Below are 27,869 nucleotides of genomic sequence, written 5' to 3' on the forward strand. Positions count from 1 at the left end.
CCGAGTCCCGCACTGCCGGTTAAAATCCCGGAAAAACAGCCTCCACTTTGGTCCCCCCCCCCCCCCCCCGTTTGCCGGTATACGAGCCAATCAAAAACATTGCAAAACAGAGCTACTTCTGTTTAATGCGGAACTGCCTGATGTTCCGCATTTAATAGAAGAGGGTCCACTGTGCGATTTTTTGATTGTCTCAAATACTGGCATATGGGCCAATCAAAAATTGCCAAACATGGCGCTACTTGTGTTTTTGTGTTTAATGCGGAACTACGATGTTCCATATTAAAGACCTTTTTTGGTCTTCACTTAATGAGAAAGAACTTTTTTTTTGTCCCTACCTGGCCTGTCAGAAATCGGGCAACCCTGGATGGTGGTATAGGTTGGCAAAGAGAAAGAGAGGAACTTTGGAGTTAACCAGGGGTGGAGCAAGAGCAGAGACAGTTTTTATTTAGGTAGTTCGAGTAGTTTTTTGAATTGCACTAGATTACCACTGGATAGGATAGACTGTGTGGGAGGCTGTTCCAAATTTTGGAAACGTATTTGGAGTACAGAGAGTCACCATCAGTATTATTAGATTTGGAGATTTGCAGGAGGGATTTATATGAGGAGTGGAGGAATTGACTGTTGGTGTAGGGGTGAAACAGTTGTTGGAGGGCAGGGGATTTGTTAGGATGGTGAATAGATTTATGGGCAGTGTTGAGTTGGGTAAATGTTTAGTGGGGTAGTTCTAACCATTTGAGTTGTTGTAAGGCTGGGTTCAATGGGAGGAGTTGGTAGCAAACTTGGCTATTTTGTAATAGCATGTGTCATGTTTTGTTTTTTCTGTTTTCTTTAAGTTGGTGAACATAGGGGAGGCATAAAGTAACATAGATCGTAACTGGGTTCTGGCAATTTCTTGTCTGGTAGAAGGGGTAAGGTACTGTTGGATTCTGTAAAGAGAGCTTAGTTTTATGTGTTTTATGATGCCATGTTATAGGTGTTTATCAAATTTCATGTTGTCAATTATTACGCCTAGCAATTTAGTTTGGGAAACTGCTGATATAGTAGTACTGTCTGCTGAATATATATATATATATATATATATATATATATATATATATATATATATAAAATGAAGATGGGGAGTCATGGGATTTACTGGGATGGAATAGCATAAGCTTAGTTTTGTTTGGATTCAGGCTCAGTTATGAGTTAGCCTGGTTTCAACAGCTGGGAAGGCCTGCTGTGTTGTTACTTCATGTTCTTGAAGGGAGGATGTAGCACAGATGGGTGTAGAGTCATCTGCGTATTGAACTGTGGTGGCAAGTTGGGTAGCAGTCTAAAGCTTGTTAGTAAATATGCTGAAAAGAAGGAGACCCAAGATTGTGCTCTGAGATACTCCTGTGGAGACAGGTAACAGAGAAGAGAGATCTTGCTGGCATTTGACAGCTTGTTGGTGATTAGATAGATAATTCTGAGTCCAAGCTAGAGATGAGTAACTCAGTTTAATGGAGGCAAGCTCAGAGAGGAGCTTCTGGTGGAAATGGTATCAAATGCTTTAAAAAGGTCTAAGAAGGTGGAGAAGACTGTTGCCTTCATTTCTGTATTGGTTGATAGTGTTAGTAAACTTTAGAAGAGCAGTTGTGGTGCTGTGTTTGCTGTGGATGCATTTTTCCTTAATTTTTGCTGGGGGGGGGGGGGAGTAAGATTGCTATGGGTCTATAATTAGCTCAGTAGAGTTCCCTCCTTTATGTAGTGGGGTAATGTATTATATTTTCCAGAGGAGTAGCATGTAGTTTTCTGAGATGGAGAGGTTCATCGGGATAGAGATGGGATAAGGAGATTGCTTCTGCTGCTAATTTACGGAAGTCGGGAGGTAGATTGACATCTATGAATGCTAGTTTGGATAGGGTTGCAATGGAAGGTGTCATTGGTTTCTGTGGATGGTTTTGTTGTAGACAGAGGAAATATTGAGAAGTTCTTAGAGAGTGTAAGTATAGAGTTAGTAAATAAATTATTAAATTGTGTGGCTATGCTGTCTTGATTGTTGGTGATTGATGGGATTGGTGTTGATTGTTGGCCTGGTTAAAACAGTTGTTTTATAGCAGCCCAGAAGTTTTGAGGGTTGTTGTGGTATTTTAATTGCATATCGGTATTGAAGTTTTTCTTGTCTAATTTTACCTAGGTTTTGGCTTTATTTCTAAGATTACAGTAATGGTCAAGATTGTTTAAGGTTTTGTTGGAATACCACTGTGCCCAAGCTTTATCCCTTTAAGAAGAGTGCAAGTTTCTTTTGTTACCCATGGAACATGATTTGACTCAATTCTTATAGTTCTGCATGGTGCAAGCTTGTTTAGTGTACTAAGGAAAGTCGTGTTAAGGTACTACAGTGCTGTATCTATGGGTAGTGTTTTGGGTGGGGAGCAGTTGTAGGTGCGTAAGAGGGAGTTAAAAGCTTGGGAGTTAAAATCTTTTTAGTTTAGTATTAGGCTAAAGGTGGTATTTCTGGGGGGAATGAAGGTGTTGTCTGAGTAGATATGTTGGGAGGTGATCACTGATGGCTGTCAAGTAGATAGCCTGTTTGGAAGGTGTGAGATATTTTGTTGGTTAGCCTCCAATCCAGAACAGATAGTTTTTTTAGTGGTCTTGTCTGCTCTAGTTGGGGATTGTATAACCTGAGTGAAGCCATGGTAGTTGATATAATTAATGGAGTTATCGGAGTTGCAAGTATTCTAGTCGACACTGAAGTCGCCCATTATAAGGGTTTCTTGTGGGAAAGGTAAGGCGATGTAGTGGAGAATTTCTTCAATTATTGCAAGGTTATTACCTGAAGGAATATATATACCTGTGATGGTGAGGTATTTGTTGGGATTTTTTTCAAGTTTAGTAAATATTTCCACATTGTTGAAAGGTGGGTTGTTTGGTTCTAAGCATACAAGTTTGAGATTAGTTTTATGTATTATGGCTACTCCCCCTCCATGTTTGTTCTATCCAGTCTAGGAATACTGTAACCTGGTGGTAGAAGTGCATTATTATTTTTATCTGGTTTCAGACAGGTTTCTGTTAGGATAGCAATGTGTGGAAAATATACAGATGTACTGGTGTGGAATTCATGTATTTTATTTAGGACACTCCTTAGATTCATGTTAATTATTAGGAGGTCGGAACTTGTAGGAGATGTGTTTATGGGTTTGTGGGGTTGGAGAGAAGGGACTTTGGTGGGTTGTTGTGAGTTAGTTTTAGGGCCTGGGTTTGGGTGAATGTCACCACAGAGATTTAGTTGGTTTGAAAGTTTTAGTTGTAGAATGGAGAGTTTAGATGAGAGTTTATAAAGGGAAGTATGAGATTTTGATAAAAGCCAGTTATATTTAAGCTGAAAGTATGCAACATGTGTGGTGTTGTAGAGGTTGGGAGCTATTTTAAAATTAGGGGATTGTGTCCGTAGGGAATGATGGAGTATAGTGGTAGGAGATGTGATAGAGTGTTGTATGTTGGTGTGGTATGAGGTTAGGTAATAGGTTAGAATCAGGAGGGTGAGGGAGGCAGCATATAGTGAAATAATGTTTTAAATATTTGAAGCAGTGGGAAGACATTATAGGTGTGGATGGAAGTGAGGTTAGATAAGATTTAGGCATGAGTTGTATGTAAGGTTATTTAAGAAATTGGTTAAGTATGTACTGTTGTATATGAATTAGGGAGTGGTTTATATTATGCGTAGATGAGGGCATCTTAACAGTTAATTATATTTGGGTGTGTTGAAAATTAGTTCAATGTAATGAGTGGTTGAGGAAGTAGGTGGGTATGGTTAGACAGAATATAAGGTCAGATGCACTGGGGTGGGTGGGTTTGGGGGTAGGGGAGTGGGTAGAAACCAGGCGCTTCAGAAAATATCAGAGAAAGTGAGTCTGTCAAGGTCAGTAACTAACTAAGGGCAACACACACATAGCTGTATGATTTTCTGACGAAGGTGAAGCAAAGAGGTGCCTTATCCAGTAATGTACTAAGGTTGTGCCACAACGCAAATGGTAAAAACAGTTCCCCTATTGTGTTTCTTGGTCCAGCTACAAGGGATATAAAGGAATATTGTGATCAGCTTTGCTTTCTCATATTCAGGCACTTAGTGCATCTACACTTAGGTGAGTACAGCACAATATAAATGTGTAGGACACCATCAGGGCTGAAATTAATTGTAAAGGAAAGAGACGCCTAGTACTTATACTTTGGTCTGAGAGCAGGATCCTACATTCACTGTACTGACCAATTAAAAGGCTCAAACTCACCTAGGATCCTATCAAAAGCTGAGAGTAAGATGACACTAATACATTCCGGCTGGTGTGCACGTCACTCACAGAAAACACTCTACAGTTTTTCAGTTAAATAATAATAGCAGAGTCCCAGTCGAATCAGTGTGTGAATGAATGAATCCAAAAGAAGCCAGAATTGGTGTTTAATGAAAATTTTGGCGCTGAAAGATCCACTTTAGGGGAGTGGCTGGACACTTTGAGTGTAAACTAACTAAAATTAGAAAGCCTCAACTTGAGAATAGTTACCTGCTAGCTTCTTAAGGGCCTTAAAGTGTGGAAATTTTCAACAGGTTTAATTAATAATTCACCTCTGCGTAAAGAATTAAGAATGTTTGACAGGCATGGCTGTGAACTTGTGGAAATTCTTATTAAACATAATGCCATGTTTATTGACACATTTGCGTCCAAGATATGTGTTCTTGATAAAACCATCACTGAGGCCATCCAGTACGAGCAATATAAATTACAACATGCTCATATTTACCATTATGTTGATAAACAAATTGCTCAAATGAAAGAAAGAAAAAAGTTTCAGAGGGATAGAGCTGATTATCTTAACAGAGCGTACCCTCCCCCAGCACGCTTACAGGAGTGGGGTGCTAAGGACATTCACAACAACTATTTAGTTGAAGCACCTGCAACTACTGATTTTACTAACCGTGTTATACACCAGGATCCCAACTACAATGAGTCCTCTTTGGATTTCCAACCCCTTCAGCAGTCCAAATGGTTGAAGGGGAAGCAGCAGAGACAGAGGTGGTATTGGCAGAATTGACCACACTTACTAACCTGGCAAATGAACAAATGCTGGATCGAAGAGGAAGAATTGGAAACGGTAACTTTGTGCTTGAACAGTCAAACTCCTGTCAGATTATATTGAATAAAACAAGTGACTTTAAAGTTTTTAATTTCAGTTCTTGTAGTATAGTGCAGGAACATGCAGGCTTTTTATCTGAATGGTTTACATTTGTTATGGCAAAAAAAGCGAACCTAGTGGAGACACTCATGAACTTAAAAGTTTACATCAGGAAATTGAACTTGAACCTCTTGTTTACTGATTCTGATATGGGTGATACTTCATTAAAATTTCTAGTTTATATAATCCACCACTTCACCCTACTTTGTTCATCTCTGAAAAAAATGTATGAGGTTGACATTAGATCTAACTTAACTTATGCTGGTTTCAGTAACACTGGTAGTCATTCTAATATTGAAAAAAATGAACTTGAATTTTTGCAAACACTTGTAACATCCAGTTCATGAAGCCAGACAAAGGGTTGGGGTAGTACTCATGGATGACTTACTGTATGTATAGAAGATGTACAACATTCTCTTTGATGATGCATTTACCCAGGTCTCCAAAATGGAGATGAAGTTAGCGTATTGGAAAATAAGAGCAACAGTGTATGATATGTTAATGCAGTGTCAGATTTCTGAAAATGAGTATAAATGTTTAAACAGTGGTAGTCCCATGACACCTACTATGTTTGATGTGCCTAAGTTACATAAAGACCTGCCGGATCCACCCATACTTCCAGTAGTGGACACTAGAGCCTCTATTACTTCTGCATTAGCTAAATTTCTTGATTTACATCTTAAGTTTGTACTAAAGAAATTTACACGCGTAGGTAAGGATTTCTGGGATTTTCTGAATAAATGTAACTAGTTGACATTTGATGAAATAGCCATTTTTTAACCATTGATGTAAAAGATCTGTACACTTGTATCCCCCATCTGACAGGCCTGGAGTGGTTCACTGAGTTTTTGCAAACAAAAACTAATTTGCCCCAAGAGAAGATAAACTTATATGTAGACTTATTGTCTTTAATTTTAAATAATAATTACATCACTTTTGACAATCAAATTTTTTCTCCAAACAAAAGTGGTAAACAGTGGGGTCAGCATGTGTGGTGCCTATGCGAATGTGATCATTCTATAGTGGGAAAAGAACTTTGTTTTTAACAACCCATACAAGAATTCCTGGTACCTTTGTACAAGGTACCTGGATGACATTTTTATTGTATGGAAGGACAGTGTAGCAGAAATACCACCATGATTATAATATTTGAACAGTTCAACAGACTTCCTTAGTTTCACCCACCATATGGGTGTTGATAGTATTTCATACCTGGGTGTGCAGTTAGTGAAAGATTACCGGATGAAGAGAATTATCTCCAAAATATTTAGAAATGCTACTTATTCTAACTCATTTCTTCACTATACTAATGCCCACTGCACCTTCCCTCCCCCCAAAAAAGCAGTGGTTAAGGGTCAGTTTGTTTTTGCTGTTAGAATGACCACACACTGAAGACTTTTTAGATGAATATAATAACATTAAGGCCATGTTTGAAAAAAGAGAGTACTCCAAGGCATTTGTGGATAGATCCCTTCAAGAAGTACTACACATGAGGACTAACCACTTCACCCTGATTTTTGAGTAAAGAAAATGTGGACATTAGGCATACAGAGGGTATACTTGGTCCTTCAACACCTCAAGCTAGTAGTCTAAGGTTTAAATTTAGTTTTTCAGCTTTGTATGTATGCTAACTATTTTACTTGAGTGTATAATTATGAACAAACTTAATAATTAGTTTGAATCTTTCTTTCTTTCCTACTCTTCTACATGTCAAATATCAAACCCTAAACCAAAGATATATGCTTCTAGAACTTCTGTATTGCTAGACCTTGTACACAAGATTCTTTTTGATGATAGTTTCTACAGTGTTAGCCTCCAGCAATAATGTATTCAATGTTTTGTTTTTATGCTTCTTTTCTTTTCATTTTTATACTCCAGTGACATTAGCTTAATTTTGGTGCTCATCTCCCCGGGCCTCTACTGAAAATGGACATGTATCCAGTTAGACTAGCCCGGTCAACAAATGTAAAATAAGTAAATTAATAAATAAAATAAAATTAGTTTTATTACGGACTTTTCAGTGGGCAGTGGTGTTATTAAAACAATATTAAATAAGAATTGGTGAATGAGAACATGGAAATGCATACAAAGTTAGGAGAACGCTCCTTATGTTTTTTAGGAAGGGTTATTATGTGAATTTTTTTATCTTTGCTCTTAAGAAACAGTCATTAGTACAGAGCAATAGAGGTACGTTTAGATGTTTTGAATGTAATTATTGCAAGCATTTTCTTGTGGGCAATAAGGTCACTGTTAATGGACAGGTTATTAATATTTATTGAAAATATACTTGTGTAGCAAAAGGGGTGGTCTACATTACCTGCTGCCAATCCTGTGCATGCTTTTATGCCGGGAAAATGGAAAGATTCTTGAAGGACTATATATATATACATATATATATATATATGTGTGTGTGTGTGTGTGTGAAGATTTATACAACATCAAGAATACTGAGGGCTTAAACGGGTGTCCAAAATAGAGCAATGGTACAGTGGGATGCAGTCTTACACTGTAAGGCGAGCACACCTCCCTTGGGATGTTGTGGTGTTTTAGGTCACAAAACTCTATTAACTCATTGCTTCCTACATGATTGTACTGATCAGCAAGTCTGAGCTGGCATGTTGCTTGTATAAGTATACACTTGATAAGAGGAGATGTCCCTGTATTTCCTGTGATGAGCATACTCGTCAGTACCTTTAAAGTGTGTTTTTGTGAAAACTGGTGCAGATACAGACCTCAGACTAATGCATATAGCTGCGTTAGTGTGTGGTATGTTCCTGTATCATACACCAACGGCCAGCAATCGCAATATTTAAACACTTGAATCCAGGTGAAAGGAAATATTTATTGAATAACCATTTTAAATTTCTTATTCAAACCGGTTTCGGCTAACCAGCCTTCATCAGTGAATAGGCATCATCCTTTTTACCAAGAAGCACTTTCACAAAGCTGGTTTATCAGGAGCAGCATCACAGAATGTATCTTGGTTACTGAAATGAGTGTGAAATAATTGCTCTGGCTTATATGCATGCACATATGTGAGTGTGTGTGTGTTTGTTTTTGAGGTTTCAAGTTCCATCAGACTCAAACATTGGTATTGTACACAGTGAAAGGCTATCTCTGGCAGTCTGGTCAGACTATGGGTAAAAGCACTGTAGCACAGTGAGTAGTGCTTGGTTGTCTGGTAAATGTGATGCTGGACATAAGGGCTCTGTGTGTATAAAAGTTTTTGACCCTGATGTCATTATGCCATTTGCTGAAATTAGTCACTACTCTAGTTGTGCAAGAGCAATTAGTAGTGCTACACTGTGCCGGTGAGAGACAGTGAAGGTGGGGGGCACTCTGTGTCTGAGAGAAGTGAGACAGAAATATTATTGTGGCATTCATCTAGCCATATATAGAAATCTAAGGTGTACACAGGCAGTAAAGTAGCAGGAATTGGTTGCAACATCTGTGTGTCTATATGCTGGGGGGGGGTGACAATGAGTGCTACTGTATGTGTCTGAAAGCAAAAAAGTTTTACATCTTTTGCAGACTGTTCTTGTTGAGGTAGTTGTATGCAATTTGTGGTCAGTATTCAGAGGATGGCCATGGATTTGAATGCCTCCTTAATGAGTTGTCATTGCATCAGATGTAAGAACTGTTCATATGTGATGGCTTGACATTGCTACTTTTGCTGAATATTTTATTGTAGCTGCAAGCATTTTTATACAATAACAAAGACACATTTTGGGAGCTGGAATTTATTGGAGAAAACTGGCAAAGGAATCAAGATGTTGGGAGCAAATAACTAGAAAGGGAAAGGTAATAGAATGGGAAGAGGCCAAGAATTTATTTGGACTGCAGGTTAGAGATTGCCTCCCCTATCAAGGATTGCTATCCGAGTATAGGCAAACAGAAAGACGTAGGGGGATTATGAATGAAAGACCAGCACTGGTAGAGTTTTTAATAGAATCTAGAACAGAAGCTGCTGTTAAAAAATGAATAATTAGTAAAATATTGCATGATAATTATAAAAATCAATCAGAGGAACTCAGAAAGGATTGGGAAGAGAGTTCGGAAAAGCAATTTGCAGAGAGACAAAGGGAGGATATATGTATATGTCCCAAATATGCAACAAAGTCTAGAAGATTTAGGATCTTTGCCTGGAAGTGTTTACATAGGTATTTTTTATACCCCAAGTAGACTCCAGAGAACTTTTCCTTGGGTGGATAGCAAATGTTTGAGGTGTGACAGGCAAAAAAAAAATTCTCTCTTCCTATCCTGGCCTCACTCTAAACTTATTCAGTATGCAGACGATTCTACAATCATCTCCACCTCAGACAACCTAACTCACCTACATACCCTCACACAAGACACACTCTTGTCTGTCAAAAAATTGCTCACCGCTAACCAACTCATACTTAACCCCAAAAAAACTACACTTCTTTTCCTTCCCAAACCTCTCCAACATCTCAAAACCTCCTTCTCTATCTCTTCCCTAAACAGTGAGTGTGTGTTTGATAAATCCGTTATGAATATTAGTTATTTTTTATATTGCAATTTAGGGTCTATATTACGTGATCGAATGCCACAATGTCGAACGGAAAATAAAAAAAAGTAAAACCCACCCAAACAAACCATTTAAACACTCTACACAGGGGGGCAAGCCCCCCTGCACCCCTCCGCACCCCCTACTTAAATATACCAACTCCGAGATTGCACTACAGTGCAGACGATGGAAAACTTCCATTTCCGCACTGTACGGAGATCTCCATTGAACCATTCGACTGTGGCGGTTCGATTATTACAGGTTGACTGTTACGTGTTAGAATATTTGACCATTTGATCACATAATATAGACCCGGAGTTAATACTGCAGAAGCTGTGTGACCTAATAGGCAACAAAATTATGCCATTTTATGCCGTGGATTATGGCAGACAATTTTGCCATTCATAGTTGCAGTGTAGCACACGTTGTCCTGTAGACTAATATTGTTGTTTTGAAGTATTGTGGAGTAAACATGGTTTACATCTTGTGATATAGAACAGCAGTGGGTTTTCTACTTCTGTCATACTTCAGTTAAAAAGCTCTTGATCAGATAAACAAATCACTCACTAATATATTGGGTCTGTCCTGTATGTTTGCAAAAATAGAACTCTGTTAGGCTGCAATACCAATACATTTTGGCAAGTAATATATTTTTCTTTAATACATTAAATCTGAAATATAAATTCAGCATCACTAGAAAGGCTTTGATGCTAATACCAGTGCATTGTTCATTGTCTAATGAACAGCTTTCGTATTTTGCACTTTTTTGTAACTTTCATTATTTCTGAGGTGTTGTAAATCATATGAGGTATGCTGTCAGTAGAGGATTTGGGAGAAAACCTCACAGAAAGCAAGAGTTTTTTTCCCATGGCTAAAGAAACTTCAAGAAACAGGGGGATTAATTAGCCTACTCCTGTTCAGGACTAAATAAGTTAATATAACAGAAATAAATAAGTTAATGTAACAGAAACACTGTTATGACTTGTGCTGTTATCTAGCATGAACACCCAAAGTGCAGGATCTTGAGAGAGAAATTGTAGGGCTATAGTTTCTTCTGGAGAAGATGGACCCAGGTCTAGTACCCATTAAAAAGGGTAAGAGCATAAATTGGTCATCACTAATCAGCTAATATATTTTTATTATTATGTGCTAGACAGAGAGAGAGAGGCCATCTGTACATCAAAAATTTGCTCTCTGCTTTTGCTTAATGAGACATATTATATATATTTCCATAAAGTAAACACAAAGTCCATGAACTGCAAAGGTGAGGCTTCAGAACAGCAGCTTCAGTTTAGTAAAAAAATATACTCCAAAACAGCAACCTCAGCTTAATAAGGTGTATACTCAAATTCCTCCAACCACAGAACAAAGATCTGGATTCCACTCTGCTGCAACACAGTTTTATTGGTACACAAGCGCTTTCGCAAACAGCTTCTTCAGGTGTATAACAAGCATTAAAATACACACACCTTATGTAACACTTAGTCAATGACATGACTCTGCTTGACCATTTTTAAAAGCATATATACACATTCTAAGTGTTACTTTCTTGATCCACTCTTACAAATTCTAAACTTATATAGTATAAAAAATATAAAAAAATATATGTTAAAAGCATACGTAAAGTTCTAAAAAATTCAACATTCACCTATTGAATGGTCTCTTTTTTAATATTGGTCTTATAGGAACAGAATCATTCAGTCCATGCCCTGAACTAGCCCTTAACCTAATAATCCATTCAGCTTCTTTTTCCTCAGTCCTTGCTTTTATATCACCCCCTCTTATATCAGTGAATGTTCTGCATAAGACAACAAATTTAAAAATATGTTGTTCATTGGTAACTGACACATGCTTCGCTGGTGCATTAAAACTACTTCTTTTCTTAATGTGATATAGGTGTTCTCTTATCCTATATTTTAAAAGACTATCTGTTTTCCCTACATAAAATTTGTGACATGCCTGGCAGATAGCCAGATATACTACATGTGCTGCATCACATTTCGCATATGTTCGCAGATAAAACATCTCCCCTGTGTCAGGGTGTTTAAATTGTGAATCATTACAAATAAAACTACAAAAGTTGCACTTGCCACATGGTCTAGTGCCCTTTTCATTTTCTTTACCTTTCAGTTCTCTGTCCATACAGAGCCTTCTTTTTAAATTCTTCTTATTTTTAAAGCTGAATTTTGGCTTTGTGCCTACTAACTCTTTCATTTTACAATCTGATGTTAATATATTCCAATGTTCATTTATAATATTAGTGTACAGCCCAACATCTCTTGAATAATTTAAACACATCCTTACATTCTTGTGAGTCACTTTCTCTTTCCCATTTACTAATTGTTTTGAGAAATATGGTTTAGCCTTATTACCTCTTTTACTCATCACATCTTCCATGTTTTTAGTTACCATTCTGTTATCATAGCCTCTATCTAGTAATTCTTTTCCTGTCAAAATTAGTTGTTTCTCATATTCTTTGATTTTTACACTTAATCTTGACGCCCTTAGGAACTGGTTTTGTGCTACATTTCTGAATATAAAATTGGGATGCATACTATCTCTACTTAATAATTTGTTTGCATGGCAGGTCTTTCTGTACATTCTTGTGCTAATCTTGCCTGTACTATATTTCTCTACATAAACATCCAAAAAACTGATAGCATCAGTAGAACAATTCATGGTAAAGTTAAGAAATTCTGTAGAGTTATTAATGAATTCTAAGAATTCATATAACTGACTTTCTGTCCCTCTCCATAAAAGAAAGAGATCATCTATAAATCTCCTATAAAACATAATCATTTCATCAAATTTTCCTTTTATAACATTTTCCATTTCCCATTTGGACATAACAGCATTGGCATAACTATTAGCACAAGGAGTGCCCATTGCCACTCCATTCTTTTGCCAATACATATCTTCCCTAAATACAAAAATGTTATTTTCAAGCACTATTTTTAACATTCTTTGTAATATTCCTATGGTTCTACTTCCAAATTCCTTATTCATCTTTAATAGATGTATCACATTTATAATACCAACTGGATTTGGTATAACTGTAAGCAGCGATACTACATCTAATGTAACTAAAAAGTACTGTTCTGATACATTTGTTTCATTAGTAAATTCATATAAATCTCTGAGAAAATGCTCTGTATCTTTCAAGATATACTTTGATTTGTGTATCAGGGCCTTCAAAAATTTCTCAATGAATATTGAAGCCGGTTCAGTACACCAATTTTTTCCGGCTACTATTGGTCTCATTGGGGGTCTGATGGAATTTTTATGGAGTTTAGGCAACCCCTGTATCTTTGGAATAGTTGGATCTGTAACTACTAAATATTTGACCATATTATTATCGCAAAGCTCTAGTTCCTCAAGATGTCTAATTTCCTTTTCTACCCTTGATATCATATTTTTACTTTGTAGGGATGTAATTTTTTGATAGAAGTCAGTATTATCCAGCATTTCTAGCATCAAACTATTGTAATCAACTCTATTCATAACCACCGTTTGCCCTCCCTTGTCTGCTGGCCTAATAGTCATCTGGTTATTACTCTCTAAATCATGCATAGCTTTAAATTCTTCTTTACTTAAATTATGCCATTTGCCACTTTCCTTAAGTTGTTTCCGCTCATAATACATTTTATACATATCAGAAATACAAGTTTGCTCAAATGCATTGATTAAAGCATTTTGTTTTGGTACAAAAAGACTCGGTTTCCTGAATGTAGCATCAGACTCTTTCTGCTCATTACCAAATAATGTTTTCAAAGTCAAGTTACGGGTAAACAGTTTCAAATCGAAAATAATATCAGTGATGTTCATATCCTTAGCCAGTATAAAAGATAACCCCTTTTCTAACATGTTTGATTCAGAACCACGCTCGTTGGGCCATATCTTCACTTGGCCACGAGACGTAAATGACCATAGTAGTATGGCGCCTAATATTGATTCAATGCCCCAACAAGTAAATGAGAGAATTCAGTTTGTACAAAATTCGACTTCTAGAGAGATACCGATTGATCAAGTGGAAGCAGACGGGCGTGGTCATGATGACGGGCGTGGTTGTGATGACGATAGAGCAAACGCCTTGAAGTCTGATGTCTCGAATGCACTGGTGACATCTAACCTTGGAGCAAGGAAGAAGACGTTTCAAGTAAGCGCAGAAATGCATCGCAAAGCAGAAAATGAAACCTCCAACATTAAAAACGCATCAGCACATCCAACTACTTCTTTTTTAAAAGGAACTGGCCCTTTAGGCTTGAATTTTCCTCTACCTATAAGGGAGAGATCTATGAGCAGGAATGGGAGAGGTGGACCGCGACACTAACAGAGGGGGAGAAGTATAGTGAGAAACAAGAGAAAACTCGACGAAGGTCCGGTGAGTCCATTTACAATAAAAAAGGCCTTCCAACAAGTAAGACATTAATTGTAAATTTATCAGATTATGGTTTAACACATTCTGAATCAAACGTGTTAGAAAAGGGGTTATCTTTTATACCGGCTATGGACATGAACATCACTGATATTATTTTAGATTTGAAACTGTTTACCCGTAACTTGACTTTGAAAACATTATTTGGTAATGAGCAGAAAGAGTCTGATGCTACATTCAGGAAACCAAGTCTTTTTGTACCAAAACAAAATACTTTAATCAATGCATTTGAGCAAACTTGTATTTCTGATATGTATAAAATGTATTATGAGCGGAAACAACTTAAGGAAAGTGGCAAATGGCATAATTTAAGTAAAGAAGAATTTAAAGCTATGCATGATTTAGAGAGTAATAACCAGATAACTATTAGGCCAGCAGACAAGGGAGGGCAAACAGTGGTTATGAATAGAGTTGATTACAATAGTTTGATGCTAGAAATGATGGATAATACTGACTTCTATCTAAAAATTACATCCCTACAAAGTAAAAATATGATATCAAGGGTAGAAAAAGAAATTAGACATCTTGAGGAACTAGAGCTTTGTGATAATAATATGGTCAAATATTTAGTAGTTACAGATCCAACTATTCCAAAGATACAGGGGTTGCCTAAACTCCATAAAAATTCCATCAGACCCCCAATGAGACCAATAGTAGCCGGAAAAAATTGGTGTACTGAAGCGGCTTCAGTATTCATTGAGAAAAATTTGAAGGCCCTGATATACAAATCAAAGTATATCTTGAAAGATACAGAGCATTTTCTCAGAGATTTATATGAATTTACTAATGAAACAAATGTATCAGAACAGTACGTTTTCGTTGCATTAGATGTAGTATCGCTGTTTACAGTTATACCAAATCCAGTTGGTATTAGAAATGTGATACATCTATTAGAGATGAATAAGGAATTTGGAAGTAGAACCATAGGAATATTACAAAGACTGTTAAAAATAGTGCTTGAAAATAAAATTTTTGTATTTAGGGAAGATGTGTATTGGCAAAAGAATGGAGTGGCAATGGGCACTCCTTGTGCTAATAGTTATGCCAATGCTGTTATGTCCAAATGGGAAATGGAAAATGTTATAAAAGGAAAATTTGATAAAATGATTATGTTTTATAGGAGATTTGTAGATTATCTCTTTCTTTTATGGAGAGGGACAGAAAGTCAGTTATATGAATTCTTAGAATTCATTAATAACTCTACAGAATTTCTTAACTTTACCATGAATTGTTCTACTGATGCTATCAGTTTTTTGGATGTTTATGTAGAGAAATATAGTACAGGCAAGATTAGCACAAGAATGTACAGAAAGACCTGCCATGCAAACAAATTATTAAGTAGAGATAGTATGCATCCCAATTTTATATTCAGAAATGTAGCACACAACCAGTTCCTAAGGGCGTCAAGATTAAGTGTAAGAACCAAAGAATATGAGAAACAACTAATTTTGACAGGAAAAGAATTACTAGATAGAGGCTATGATAACAGAATGGTAACTAAAAACATGGAAGATGTGATGAGTAAAAGAGATAATAAGGCTAAACCATATTTCTCAAAACAATTAGTAAATGGGAAAGAGAAAGTGACTCACAAGAATGTAAGGATGTGTTTAAATTATTCAAGAGATGTTGGGCTGTACACTAATATTATAAATGAACATTGGAATATATTAACATCAGATTGTAAAATGAAAGAGTTAGTAGGCACAAAGCCACAATTTAGCTTTAAAAATAAGAAGAATTTAAAAAGAAGGCTCTGTATGGACAGAGAACTGAAAGGTAAAGAAAATGAAAAGGGCACTAGACCATGTGGCAAGTGCAACTTTTGTAGTTTTATTTGTAATGATTCACAATTTAAACACCCTGACACAGGGGAGATGTTTTATCTGCGAACATATGCGAAATGTGATGCAGCAAATGTAGTATATCTGGCTATCTGCCAGGCATGTCACAAATTTTATGTAGGGAAAACAGTCTTTTAAAAGATAGGATAAGAGAACACCTATATCACATTAAGAAAAGAAGTAGTTTTAATGCACCAGCGAAGCATGCATCAGTTACCAATGAACAACATGTTTTTAAATTTGTTGTCTTATGTAGAACATTCACTGATATAAGAGGGGGTGATATAAAAGCAAGGACTGAGGAAAAAGAAGCTGAATGGATTATTAGGTTAAGGGCTAGTTCAGGGCATGGACTGAATGATTCTGTTCCTATAAGACCAATATTAAAAAAGAGACCATTGAATAGGTGAATGTTGAATTTTTTAGAACTTTACGTATGCTTTTAACATATATTTTTTATATTTTTTATACTAAAGTGTTATATAAGGTGTGTGTATTTTAATGGTTGTTATACACCTGAAGAAGCTGTTTGTGAAAGCGCTTATGTACCAATAAAACTGTGTTGCAGCCGAGTGGAATCCAGATCTTTGTTCTGTGGTTGGAGAAATTTGAGTATACACCTTATTAAGCTGAGGTTGCTGTTTTGGAGTATATTTTTTTACTAAACTGAAGCTGCTGTTCTGAAGCCTCACCTTTGCAGTTCATGGACTTTGTGTTTACTTTGTGGATACTCTGGAATACTTTTATGCAAAGGTGCCTGTAACATTGGGTGCTTTGTATCATTTATATATTTCCATAGTTAATCCCACTGTTGCAGGTAAGGCAGTTTTTGCAGGCTGTTTTTTTTTTTTCTTTTTTTCTGGAATGTGATATTTTCTTCCATCCTGCTGTAAGGCCCCATTTATTCCCAGCTCCTACTTTTTAATGCCACTTGGTCTTAAGTCTTACAAGAGAGAACACTTTTGCCGTTTTTAAGTAATGCCACTTTATACATGTTGACTTCATTACAACTGCCCCAAAGAACTGAAGGTGGTATAAGTCAAGTGTTTTGTTTTGTTAATCACATGGTTAGTATTGACTGATATCAGGAAAGCATACTACTTAACCTCTTAGTTCTAGAAATTGGGACAAAGCCAAAAATAATGGCAGGACAAAGTCCCAAAAACAGGCACATTTTTAAATATTGCTCTTAAAAATTAAAAAGTTGATATAATAACAGGTATTGCATTAGCATGCCTTTTCAAAGGGTATGGAATCTGAAACTCATTTGTTGTGTTTGTCATTGTTTACTGACTTCAGTCCTCAATGCTTTGCCAGAAAACCACAATTTTTTTGATAAACAGACCAAAATGTGAAGCAAAATGCTGGACAGTTGAGAGGTATGCAGGAAGCAACTGTCTTTGAAATCTTGTCATTATCTGGTACGTAACATTGACAGTAAACTCCAGAGGTACAGATTAATTATTCCTTTCCTATTTGCTGTTACTGTGAGTACATTCACAAAGTTGTGTAAATACTTTTCAGCTTTATTTATTTTTTTACTTTCAGCTACACTAGATATAGGCCCAGTCTCTGACGATTCACCTTCTACGATCCCACCAGCTGGAGTTCAGACTACGCGCCCTTTATGCGAACAGCTTGATGGAATTCTTAGTCCTGAACTTGACAAGATAGTTACAGATGGTAATAGTATTTTATTTATTAATTTTAGTTTGTAAAGTTATTGAATTCAGTTTTATAAATTTCCCAGTGTAAACATCATGGCTGCAATTACTCCCTGGTGCTTTTGATTTGAAAAAAAAAAACTGTTTAACAAGAAAGATCATGAAAACATGGAAGCCAAGAAGTTATTTCTTCACTTCTTTCTGGTTTGCCACTTTTTCCAAGTTATTGTTTTGCTTGACAAGCATACTTTTTTTTTAATTGGAGTGTAGTAACCTCAAAGATGCCTTATAAAATGTTATTCATCCTCCCTCGAACACCACCACAAGTAGTTTAAGGGCTATACTTTCACATGTTTCGTGGTACACAATAAAAATAAATAAATAAATAACAAGGAGGTCTGTGTGGTTGATAACAAAGCAGTTTACAGTGAAAAAAATGCTTTAATGGAAATGGAACATCCTTATAACCAGGTTCTTTAAAAAGAAAGTAGGTCAGTAAACAGCCTTATAACCAAGTGTTGATTGCTACATTGTGGAGTTATGAGTAGTCAAAGATAAAAACAAATTAAATAAAACCAAGAAACAAACTATATTTAAAAGCAGTCACTAAGCGCTTTCGTCTCTTTACAAGACTTCTTCAGACTTGAGTGAAGCAAGATATAAACACCACATTGAAACAATTTGTCAAATCATATGACACCAATGCAGCGGTAGCATTGTTGCCTCACAGCAAGAGGTTTTCCCGTTCGATTCACGGCTGGAATGCGGGGAGTGCCTTCTGTGTGGAGTCTGCATGTCCTCCCCACGGTTAGGTGGGCGTTTGAAAGACATGCGTAAATGGGCGTGCCTTCGTTGAAGGTTGAACATTGAGCTGGCACCTCGGCGTTCGTGAAAATCTACTGCCAATCATTAGCGGACTGGAGTTCCGCTGTGGCGACCCCTAACCGGGAAAAGCCGAAAGTGAAACAAACATATGACACCAATTAATTAGTGCTTTAATTTCTTCCTTAAAAAAAAAAAACCTTTGACAAATTGTTTCAATATGGTGTTGGTATCTTCCTTCATTCAGTCTGAGGAAGTCTTGTAAGGAGACAGAAATGCTTACTGAATGCTTTTAAATAAAGTATAGTTTATTCCTTGTTTATATTTAAGTAGTTTATATCTTTGATTTTATTATTTTATGGCTTAGTGCTCCATTTTTTTGTACGAGTTGTGAGTATAGAAATCTGTCATAAAGCACTGTGGCAACTGCAGCGATAGCCTCTTTCACAGTACTACTGTAGGGTGGGAGAGGGCATGGTTCATTTCAAGGGAGACCATTATTTAGGGTGCCAGTTTTCTAGTGCAAGGATTACATCATCAAGCACTTTTCTGTAAAAGTTACTATGAAAGAGTAGTGTTATATTATGGCTGTATTGTACACTAGAAAGGTGAGGGTATTGAATGGTGGAAGTACATCTAGCTGTACTTCAGTTGGTTTTCTGTCATTGCACAGATTTGCTTCCTTTTGGTGACAACAGCAATGGAGTTTAAGCAGACATATGTGGATGTTGACATTGTGGAGATCAGAAAGGCATTTGCATGAGATTGTACTTGAGAATAAGGTAATTTCCAGTGGCAGACATAGTAGAAGCTTTGAACTGGGGGATGTAGATGACAGTGGAGGTTAGAAGAAATGCATACCTGATGACATGGCTGGGAGCTGCACGGAGTTATTCATCAGGATTATGAGAGAAGCCCAACTAGGTGTGTAGCACCTGCTGTTATCTCAGGTTGTCATCTGCTTTTGGCATCGCAGAAAAGAGCTTTGTGCTTTGATATTCAGAAATGATTGATGCAGAGCTTAGAACTTTGCAGTTACTGGCAGACTTTTACTGTTGTGATAGTTTATTGTATTCTGAGGGCAGATTCATAACTGCATCATATATGTGTATTTAGTCATCCCAAGACAGTTGCAAAGACTGTCAGTCTGTACATATGGATCAGCTAGAAAGGATTTAGAGTAAAGCAAGATAAATGGCAATTAATGATGCTTCAGTTCTAGCAAAAGCTGTCTGCACTGGCAGCTTTGATGGATTAGCAGTTTATATTTGCAACAGCCAGAAAAGCGTAATACATAAAGAAAGATAATGGGGACAAGGAGTTTAGGAGGAAAAGGACAAATAAATGAGGAGAAACAGTCACTTTTACAAAGAAGAGGTCACAGTAGCAGATTTGGAAAGTAAATAGAAGTGTCTGTGGATCTTGCTGAGAATAGAAGTATCAACACTGTCAATTTGGAGTTTGTATAAAGACTTCTCTGTCTGAGAAAAAAATATCCATAATGTGACTGAAAAATCAGTATATTTAAACAGTAATTCTTAACGTAGCAGGAACTAACCAGATAACCTTGTCTGCCATCATACCCAAGAGCATCATAATTTTTTAGTCCTTAGCAGGGTTTTCTGAAGTAGAGGTGAGGAGAAATAAATGTTCCGAAGTGGGAGTTGGTGACAGTTTAGGAGCAACTGAACACAAAATTGTGCATATTGTTTTAAGCTGCTTACCTGGCCTTTGAAGTTTGTGTGGTGTGAGAGCAGTTGACTTCAAAGTGGCTCACTATGGTAGAATGGATAGGAAAAAAAAAAAGTGTAGCAAACACAAAAGAATTCATAAATTTGGAGTATTAGTGGGGATACAGAGGAATGTCACCTCAGAAGAAAGAAGTGTTAATCAGCATGTATGCCTCAAACAAGTGTGATGTTAAAAAGCATGTACACAATTCAGGAGTGTAAAAAAATAGAGTAGATTAAGAACCCTGCCATTTAACCTCTTAACTATAGATGATATATTGGCACCTACAGGAAAGGGCATAACTGCTGGCACTTGGGTAACTAATTTTTCTTGTCTTGATTTTTAGTTTTATTTATTTATATATCTTCTTTGTTCTTGGTCCCCTGACCACAGACAGCCTCCTGATGCCCCTTCTTAATTTTTGGGTTCTCAAAGTTGACTGTTTCCCTTGGATTTGATCTGATGTATTTCATGGCTGGAAAGGTGATTGAGGCACTTCAGTACAGTGTTAAAATCTAGAGAAAATGTTTTTCCTGGTTTGCCCTACCCCTAATCCTGCCTTGATGTGCAGTGATGTAATTTGTTAGAACTACTGACACCTGCCAGTCCATTCCCATCATTATATGGGTTGCTGTATCCCTACTAGTCTTCACCTAGGGTTTGCAGCACCACCCAGAACCACAGCCAATTAAATGCCGCTCATTTCCTGTCCCAGATGACTTCTCAGCAGCTTGGAGTGTTAAGTGAAACCAGGTCTCCAAGACAGGAGTCAAGGCTCTATCCCTCTGCACGACCTAGCCTGCCAGTTTCAATTTGTGTTTTAGAATTATAAAAAGTGTGATTTTATAATTTAAAGAAAACTTTTATCTCATTCAGCAAACTGCTGGAATAAGTATTTCATTAAAACATTCAGTGTACTAATAAAAGAATGAACTCAAGGCATTAAAAAATGAATGCAGATCAAACCATGTAATAAGATGTCATGCTATTGTGCTTGCAGTCTGACCTTCCTGTGTCTCTCATAATAACTAGCCATGTTTAGCCAGTCCAGTGTGTTACTTTCAAAGGTAATCACTGACTTTCAGGTTCTTAGAGTGGCTGATGTCATTGTATAGGTTCATAGGTTCATAGGTTTATACTAGGCTATCTGCCCTAAGGCATTTATAAGCCTAGCCCAAATTATTGTGGCTTACGCCACCCCTTATATGAAAAAATACTGTGCCCATTAGTTTGTTGTGCCTCTGTCCAGCAGTGACCCAGAGATGATTCCCGGGGTAAACCTACGATCTCCCATCCACAGGTCTAGATTTCTCTTGAACAGAGTCAGCGAGGTGCTCTGCCTCACATGGACCGGGATTTTATTCCACAGCATAGGGAGTCTCTGAGTGATAAATCTATCCATCCAGCACGTCCTATTTATATCCGTGCTAAGGTTTAAGTCGCTTGCTCTAGTGGTTTTGGTGGATTTGGATTTTTGAGGTGGAGCATGTCCATTAATTCCGGGTTGGACATGGCCTTGTATGTCAGGCACATGTCACCTCTGAGCAGGCGGTATGCGACTGAATAGAGCTGGAGTTTCTTCAATCTGGCAGCATATGACAGATTTTGGAGTCCCTTTATCCTTTTGGTGAGGAACTTTTGGGGTCTCTCCAATTGCTGCAGATGTCGGGTGAGATACATCCCGAATGGGGCATTGTACTCGATCATTGGTCTGATAAGTGAAGAGTACAGGGGAACAATGACCTCACTAGATCTGGATGTGAATCCCTTCATGATCAGGTGGGCAATGTAGAAGGTCTTTCTAACCACTTTAGCAATGTGAGTGTCAAAGAAAGGCCACTGTCAACCTGGGTCCCCAGGTCCCTGATAACCTCTTCTGTGCTTAGTGGATTGCCACCTATATGGTAGCTTGGGGTTACCTTGTTTTTCCCGAAGGGTATGACTATACATTTTTGGCGTTTAACTTCAGGCCATGGCTCTGGCACCAGCTATCTGTTTCCGTGAGTCCCTTCTGAAGGATATCAGTGTCCGATGCACTTTCCACTATGGCCCAGTTTGCAGTCATCTGCAAACTTTGTCAGCCAAAGTCCTCCCATGTTGGCCTGTACTTCTGAGAAGTAGATGCCAAACAATAGGGGCCAAGGACCGAGCCCTGTGGGACACCACTTGTGACCGGCTTGGAGTCTGACACAGCGCCAGCAACTCTAACCCTGTGGGTTCTGTCCTTAAGCCAGTTTGCAACCCATCTTGTGACATATGGGTTTACATTTAAGCTGGTAAGTTTTTCTACAATACCCGAGTGGGGTATTGTGTCGAAAGCCTTTGCAAGGTCAAGGTAGGCTGTATGGACTGCCTTTCCCTCATCAATGGCCTTGGTGACTATTTCAAGAAGTCAACCAAGTTCAAAAGGCATGATCTTCCCTTGACAAAGCCAAACTGGGTCGGGTCCAATGTCTGCAAGTTCCCTATATCTTTGTTTATGAGCTCCATTATGATCCTCTCCATAGCTTTGCAGACTAGACTTGTTAAGCTTATGGGGCGGTAATTACCAGGGTCCGTTGAGGCGCCACCTTTGTGGAGTGGGACCACAGTTGCCGTACGCCACTCCTTGGGCACGTATCCTGTGGTAAGGCTGAGATTAAACAGCTGCCTTATGTGCGAGTTTAATTCCTCATTTAGCTCGTGTAGCACACAGCCGGGGACACCATCCGGTCCCATTGATGCTGTCTTTTAGCTGTCGAGAGAGCAGCTTTCACCTGCGCATTTGAGATGTCCGGGAGGCTACACTCGGCTGGGATAGTTATCTCTCCTTTAGGGGGAGGGGTGAAGTTTGCACTGAACCTGTCTGCCAGTATGTTGGCAATGTCTGTGGGTTCAGTGATTTTTGTATCATTTTGGACTAATTCTGAGCATATCTGTGAGTTTCCACCCAGGTTCCTAACATAGCTGAAAAAGGCCTTATGATTGTCCTTTGAATCCATGGCAATTTTTCTCTCAAAATTGGCCTTAGTTGATTTTATGAGTGCTCGTATTTTTTACTAATAATGATCAGGGGTGACTTCCCTTTTATGGATTTTGTTCTATCATGTAATAGCTTTCTCCTCTTATTGTAAAGTTTGTTAATGGCTGGGGTCCACCAGACTGGACGTTTGCCCTTTGTGGAAAGAGTCTTGGTTTTATTTGGGATTGCCTGATCCATGCAGTCCTGGAGGTGTTCATAGAAGGCATTTGTAAGGGCTTCCGCAGCTTGGGTTGTGGTTTCCTCTGACTCAGGGGCCTTGAAGGATACCACACCAGTCTTGAGTAGTGTGAAGTTTGCTTTAGAGAAGTTCTTCACTATGGTCTTTTTGTTTGGGGTGGGGCGGGATGTGGATTTCCAGTGAGATTAGTTTATGATCAGATCTCACCAATGAGGGATATACTTCGGTGTGGAGCATTTTGTCCCCATGTTTGTGACAATGAGATCTAGTATATTTTCTCCTCTCGTGGGAACAGTGACTAGCTGTTCCATGGCATTTGAATTTATGAACTCCAGGAACCGTTGGGCTAGAAAGTTAGGGCTTGAGTAATGTTCCCAGTCTATATTCGGGTAGTTGAAGTCACCCAATATGATGGTGTTTGGAGATACATTTATACCCTCCAGTGTCTTCAGGAAGGCTGTGTGGGGTTCCTGAGTTTGAGAGGGTGGCCTGTAGCATGCTACAATTTGTAGAGCAGTTTTGCCTATTGTTAGTTGCACCTGGATGGTTTCGAGCTTCATGCGTTGCCACCAACCTGGAGGTGTGAGTATCCTTTATGAATATGGATACACCCCTCCTTTTGTGGAGTGGTCCGGGTTTTGGGGCGAACGCATGATATGAGGTAAAACCTAATAGTGCCGGGATGCTCTCAGGAGCCTTGAACCAGGTTTCAGTTACAGCACAGACATCGATGTTCTCCATACTGAGAAGGGCCTCGAGTGCGTGCATTTTGAGATTTAGACTTCTGGCATTGAGCAGCATTACCCTCAATTTCTTCCCATTTTTGTTTTCTAGGGTGGTAGGTTTAGAATTTGAGCCTTGCCTAAAAAAGGCACTATGGGGGTGGCAAGAGCCTTAGCCAATATCCGGAATCCCAGGGGTGACAGGTGCAAGCCGTCCCTTGAAGCAGCGTGGCTTGTCAAGCATGTCATCCCAGGCAGACAGACACTGGATCCCCTTTGAATGACACCAGACATTAAGCCAATTGTTAAAGCTGATCATCTTGTCTCTATATTGTGGCATCATTCTTGGTGAAGGAAGGATACTGCTCAGGGTTAGGGTCATACCTGCCTGGGCTACATAATCAGAGAGCTCCTCTGTCTCTTTTCATGCAGTCCAGGGAGGTACGTCTCAGGTCGTTCACACCAGCATGGACAATGACTGTGTCATATTTGTACTTGCTGTGGAGTGACCCGAGTGCTTGTGTTATGTGGCGGATTCTAGCCCGATAGGCAGCTTACTGTGACCCTCTCCTTGTTCAGCCTGGTGAGTGGGACGTCAGTGTGTCTGACTATGGAGTCACCTATGACAAGTATGTTTGGTGTTGTATTTGGCCTTAAGGGCTGTGACTGCTTTGCACACTGCTTTTGTGGTTTATGTGTTGCTTGTGGGGTGTCTTGAGGTAGCAGTTGTTTGGGTGTCTGCTTTGGAGGCCTCTGCTGTTTAGGTAAATTTTACTCAGAGCCTCCGAGTATGTCTTTGTGTGTTTATGTGTTTGATTCAGTGGAGTGGTAGCATTATGTGAGGCTGGTTTTGTGGTGTGTGTAGTTGCCTTCTCCTCCTGTCTGGTCTTGCCAGTCCTGAGTTGAGAGAGCTCAGCCTCCAGTTTGGCTAAATAGCTGCATCTCTCGCAAGTATTTGTGTTATGTGGGAGGAGGAGAGGGTTGTCTGTGTACATGAGGCAGTTATAACATTGCCTCAAGATTACCAGATTCACCAGCTGGACCGGAGAGGAGATTGACAACTGACCTTTGGACATGCTAGAATAATATTGGGAAATCCTTAATTGAAAACAAGGGCCAGTGGGGAGTGAGGGTGTAGTGCTTTTAATTTTCAGTGCTGACTTATATAATTGCTTTAGTGAGCAAGTGCCAGGTAACTTGAGTGCAATGTGATACAAGTAACTAAATGCAAAAACGACAAACAGTAACTTTCTTTCAAGTGAAACAAGGAAATAAGTACAGTAAGCAATGCAGATATCACTAGTGATCCACAGAAGCGCTGAGAAGTTGCGTATTAGGTGAATTAGCTTCCAGGGAAATAACAAGCAAACAAACAACAAGTATATAAACAAAGCTAGATTCAGTAGGCCTGGATCTAGTCTATGCTAGAGCAAACAAGGTGAACCAATTTCAGTAAGATACAGTTCAAATATTCAGACACTATAAACCTTTAACCAGAAAATTCCCAGCTCAGAAGGGCAGAGTCCAGCCTATTAATATCTAGCCATTGCACTAGAGAAAGGGATAGAATGAGATGCTTCAGTCTTCAGTGTTATTTTCATCTTTCAGGTGTACATCAAAATATTGTCAGGACACCAAATGTGTGTAGACATCATTCATTGCCACACTAATGCTCAATATAGATCTTTTTTTTTTTAATTTATGAGTCTCGGGGTGGGGAAGTTTTACTAACAAGTAGCAAATGTTGCTTCTTACAGCAGGAGACTGTTCGTACAGGAGAGTAAACATATTCACAGTAAGAAAATGGTTATTTTTGGTGGCAGATTGCTTGTGAAAGTAAAGAACATTTACTTGATTCCAGTTAAACAATATTCAGATTGACTTGTCAGGGAGTGGCAGTGTCTGCTAGAAGCAAGTTAAACTACATCATTATAGATATTATTTGATCACATTCACACTTCCAGTGGTGCACCAGCAGAGTAATGAATAATATTTCTCAAAAAAATTATCTTTTGTCATTTAAACATTAAAGCAAAATGTATATCTTGTTCAGGCAGACAAGCACACATTTAAGATTGTCCTCTTTGCTTGTCCTTAAACCTATTAACTCTTGAAGTAATGCTAAGTCTTAATGAAACCTATTAGCTCTTGAAGTGATGCTAAGTCTTAATGTCTAAAAACAGTGTTCTGCAGATGTTTGTCAGTTTCTGCTGCCCATTTCTGCCTGAAATGTTCCTTACTTATATCCATTTATACCCCCTTTCAATTGTTTACAAGAGAAAATGATGACATTTTAAGAGATAAGTCAGTAAACTTGGGATGGATAGACTGTGGTCCCTGCAATAAAAGGGAAGAGGGTCCTGAGCAAAATACTAGATCTAAAAGAGAACATGGCAGTGGGGCCTGAATGGTTTGTCACATAATTCTTAGTAAGTCAAAGGGAGAACTACTAACAATGTTTAAATAACCTTTTTAGCAAGTCAGGCAAGATTGCCACCAGTCCCTTTCTACGTAGGACCGTCATGATTTGGATAGTTGTCCTGCTAAAAACACAGAGAATGGTAAATAAGTAAGAGGTTTTATGACAAAAGGTATTGCCTGAATGTCCACTGATAGTTTGCATTTAAAACACCATAATGTTACACAAAACTATCAAAACAATTCAATTTCTACAAAAGTGAGCTTTTATTTTAGCAAAAAACCAAGTCCCTGTTCTTTGTACTGGTTGTCATTTTGAACATGTTCACGTTTCCATAAAAAATGCCTGACTTTGGGCATTTCAAAAAGGGGCAACCATAATGTCAGGTAAAGGCCATTTACCTATTGGAATAATTCCACATGTACTTGTGAGAGGAAAGTTGAGTTTTTTTTAATTTGTAGGGGCTTATTTTCTGAATGAATAGGGTGCCAAACCAAAGAAAGACTCGTGATGCTTCTTATTTAGACTTTAGTAAAACAGTCTGTCCAGTGCAAGACAAATGCGGTAGACAAGTAAAGACCAGCTTGGAGTGAGCCTCATTTTGCTGGTTTCCGTATGCTCCATCAACTTACCCTAGCATGACTAACACTTCATTGTTTTTTTTGATTGAGAAGCATAACTAGAAACGTTTTTGTTTTGCAGGGAGCAAACCCCCTACGTCAGCTTCATAGTGGTGAAAAGTGAGAGAAAATAAAAACACTGCAGTACACCACTCTGTTGCTCCATAGAAGTTAATATGGTTTTGAAAGAATGCTTATCACCTCAAACCCATGCTTCATTGGTAGCACTACAGAGGGAAAAAGTTAAGAACAAGGAGAAAATTACAGTCAGCTGCCTGACGGGTGCCAGGATCCGCCACGTAACGTATGCACTCAAGTCACTCCACAACAAGTACAAATATGACTCTGTCATTGTCCATATTGGAGTGAATGACTTGAGACATACCTCCCTGGACTTGCATGAAAAAAGACATGGAAGAGCTCTTGGATCATGTGGCCCAGGCAGGTATGACCCTAGCCCTGAGTAGTATCCTGCCTTCGCCCAGAATGATACCACAGTATAAGGACAAAATGATTGACTTCAATAATTGGCTAAGCTTCTGGTGTCATTCAAAGGGGATCCAGTATCTGTCTGCCTGGGACGACATGATCGACAGACCACGATGCTTTGCCAGAGATGGTCTGTACCTGTCACCCCTGGGATTCAGGTTATTGGCTAAGGCTTTGCCACCCCTATAGTGCCTTTTTT

General features: G+C 38.4%; 1 protein-coding gene across 1 annotated transcript in view; it reads left to right on the forward strand.

Moving 5' to 3' along the window:
* Positions 1-27,869, forward strand: part of KMT2C (lysine methyltransferase 2C) — a gene marked incomplete in the record, with an annotated part of 4,117,755 nt that overhangs the window by 2,553,146 nt on the left and 1,536,740 nt on the right. The window contains 1 exon segment of the mRNA XM_044066891.1: positions 17,552-17,686. Within this exon segment, the coding sequence (XP_043922826.1) occupies positions 17,552-17,686 (135 nt within the window).

Source organism: Protopterus annectens, chromosome 3.part1 (genome assembly GCF_019279795.1).
Source record: "Protopterus annectens isolate FY-2018-M chromosome 3.part1, PAN1.0, whole genome shotgun sequence".
NCBI lineage: Eukaryota > Metazoa > Chordata > Ceratodontiformes > Protopteridae > Protopterus > Protopterus annectens.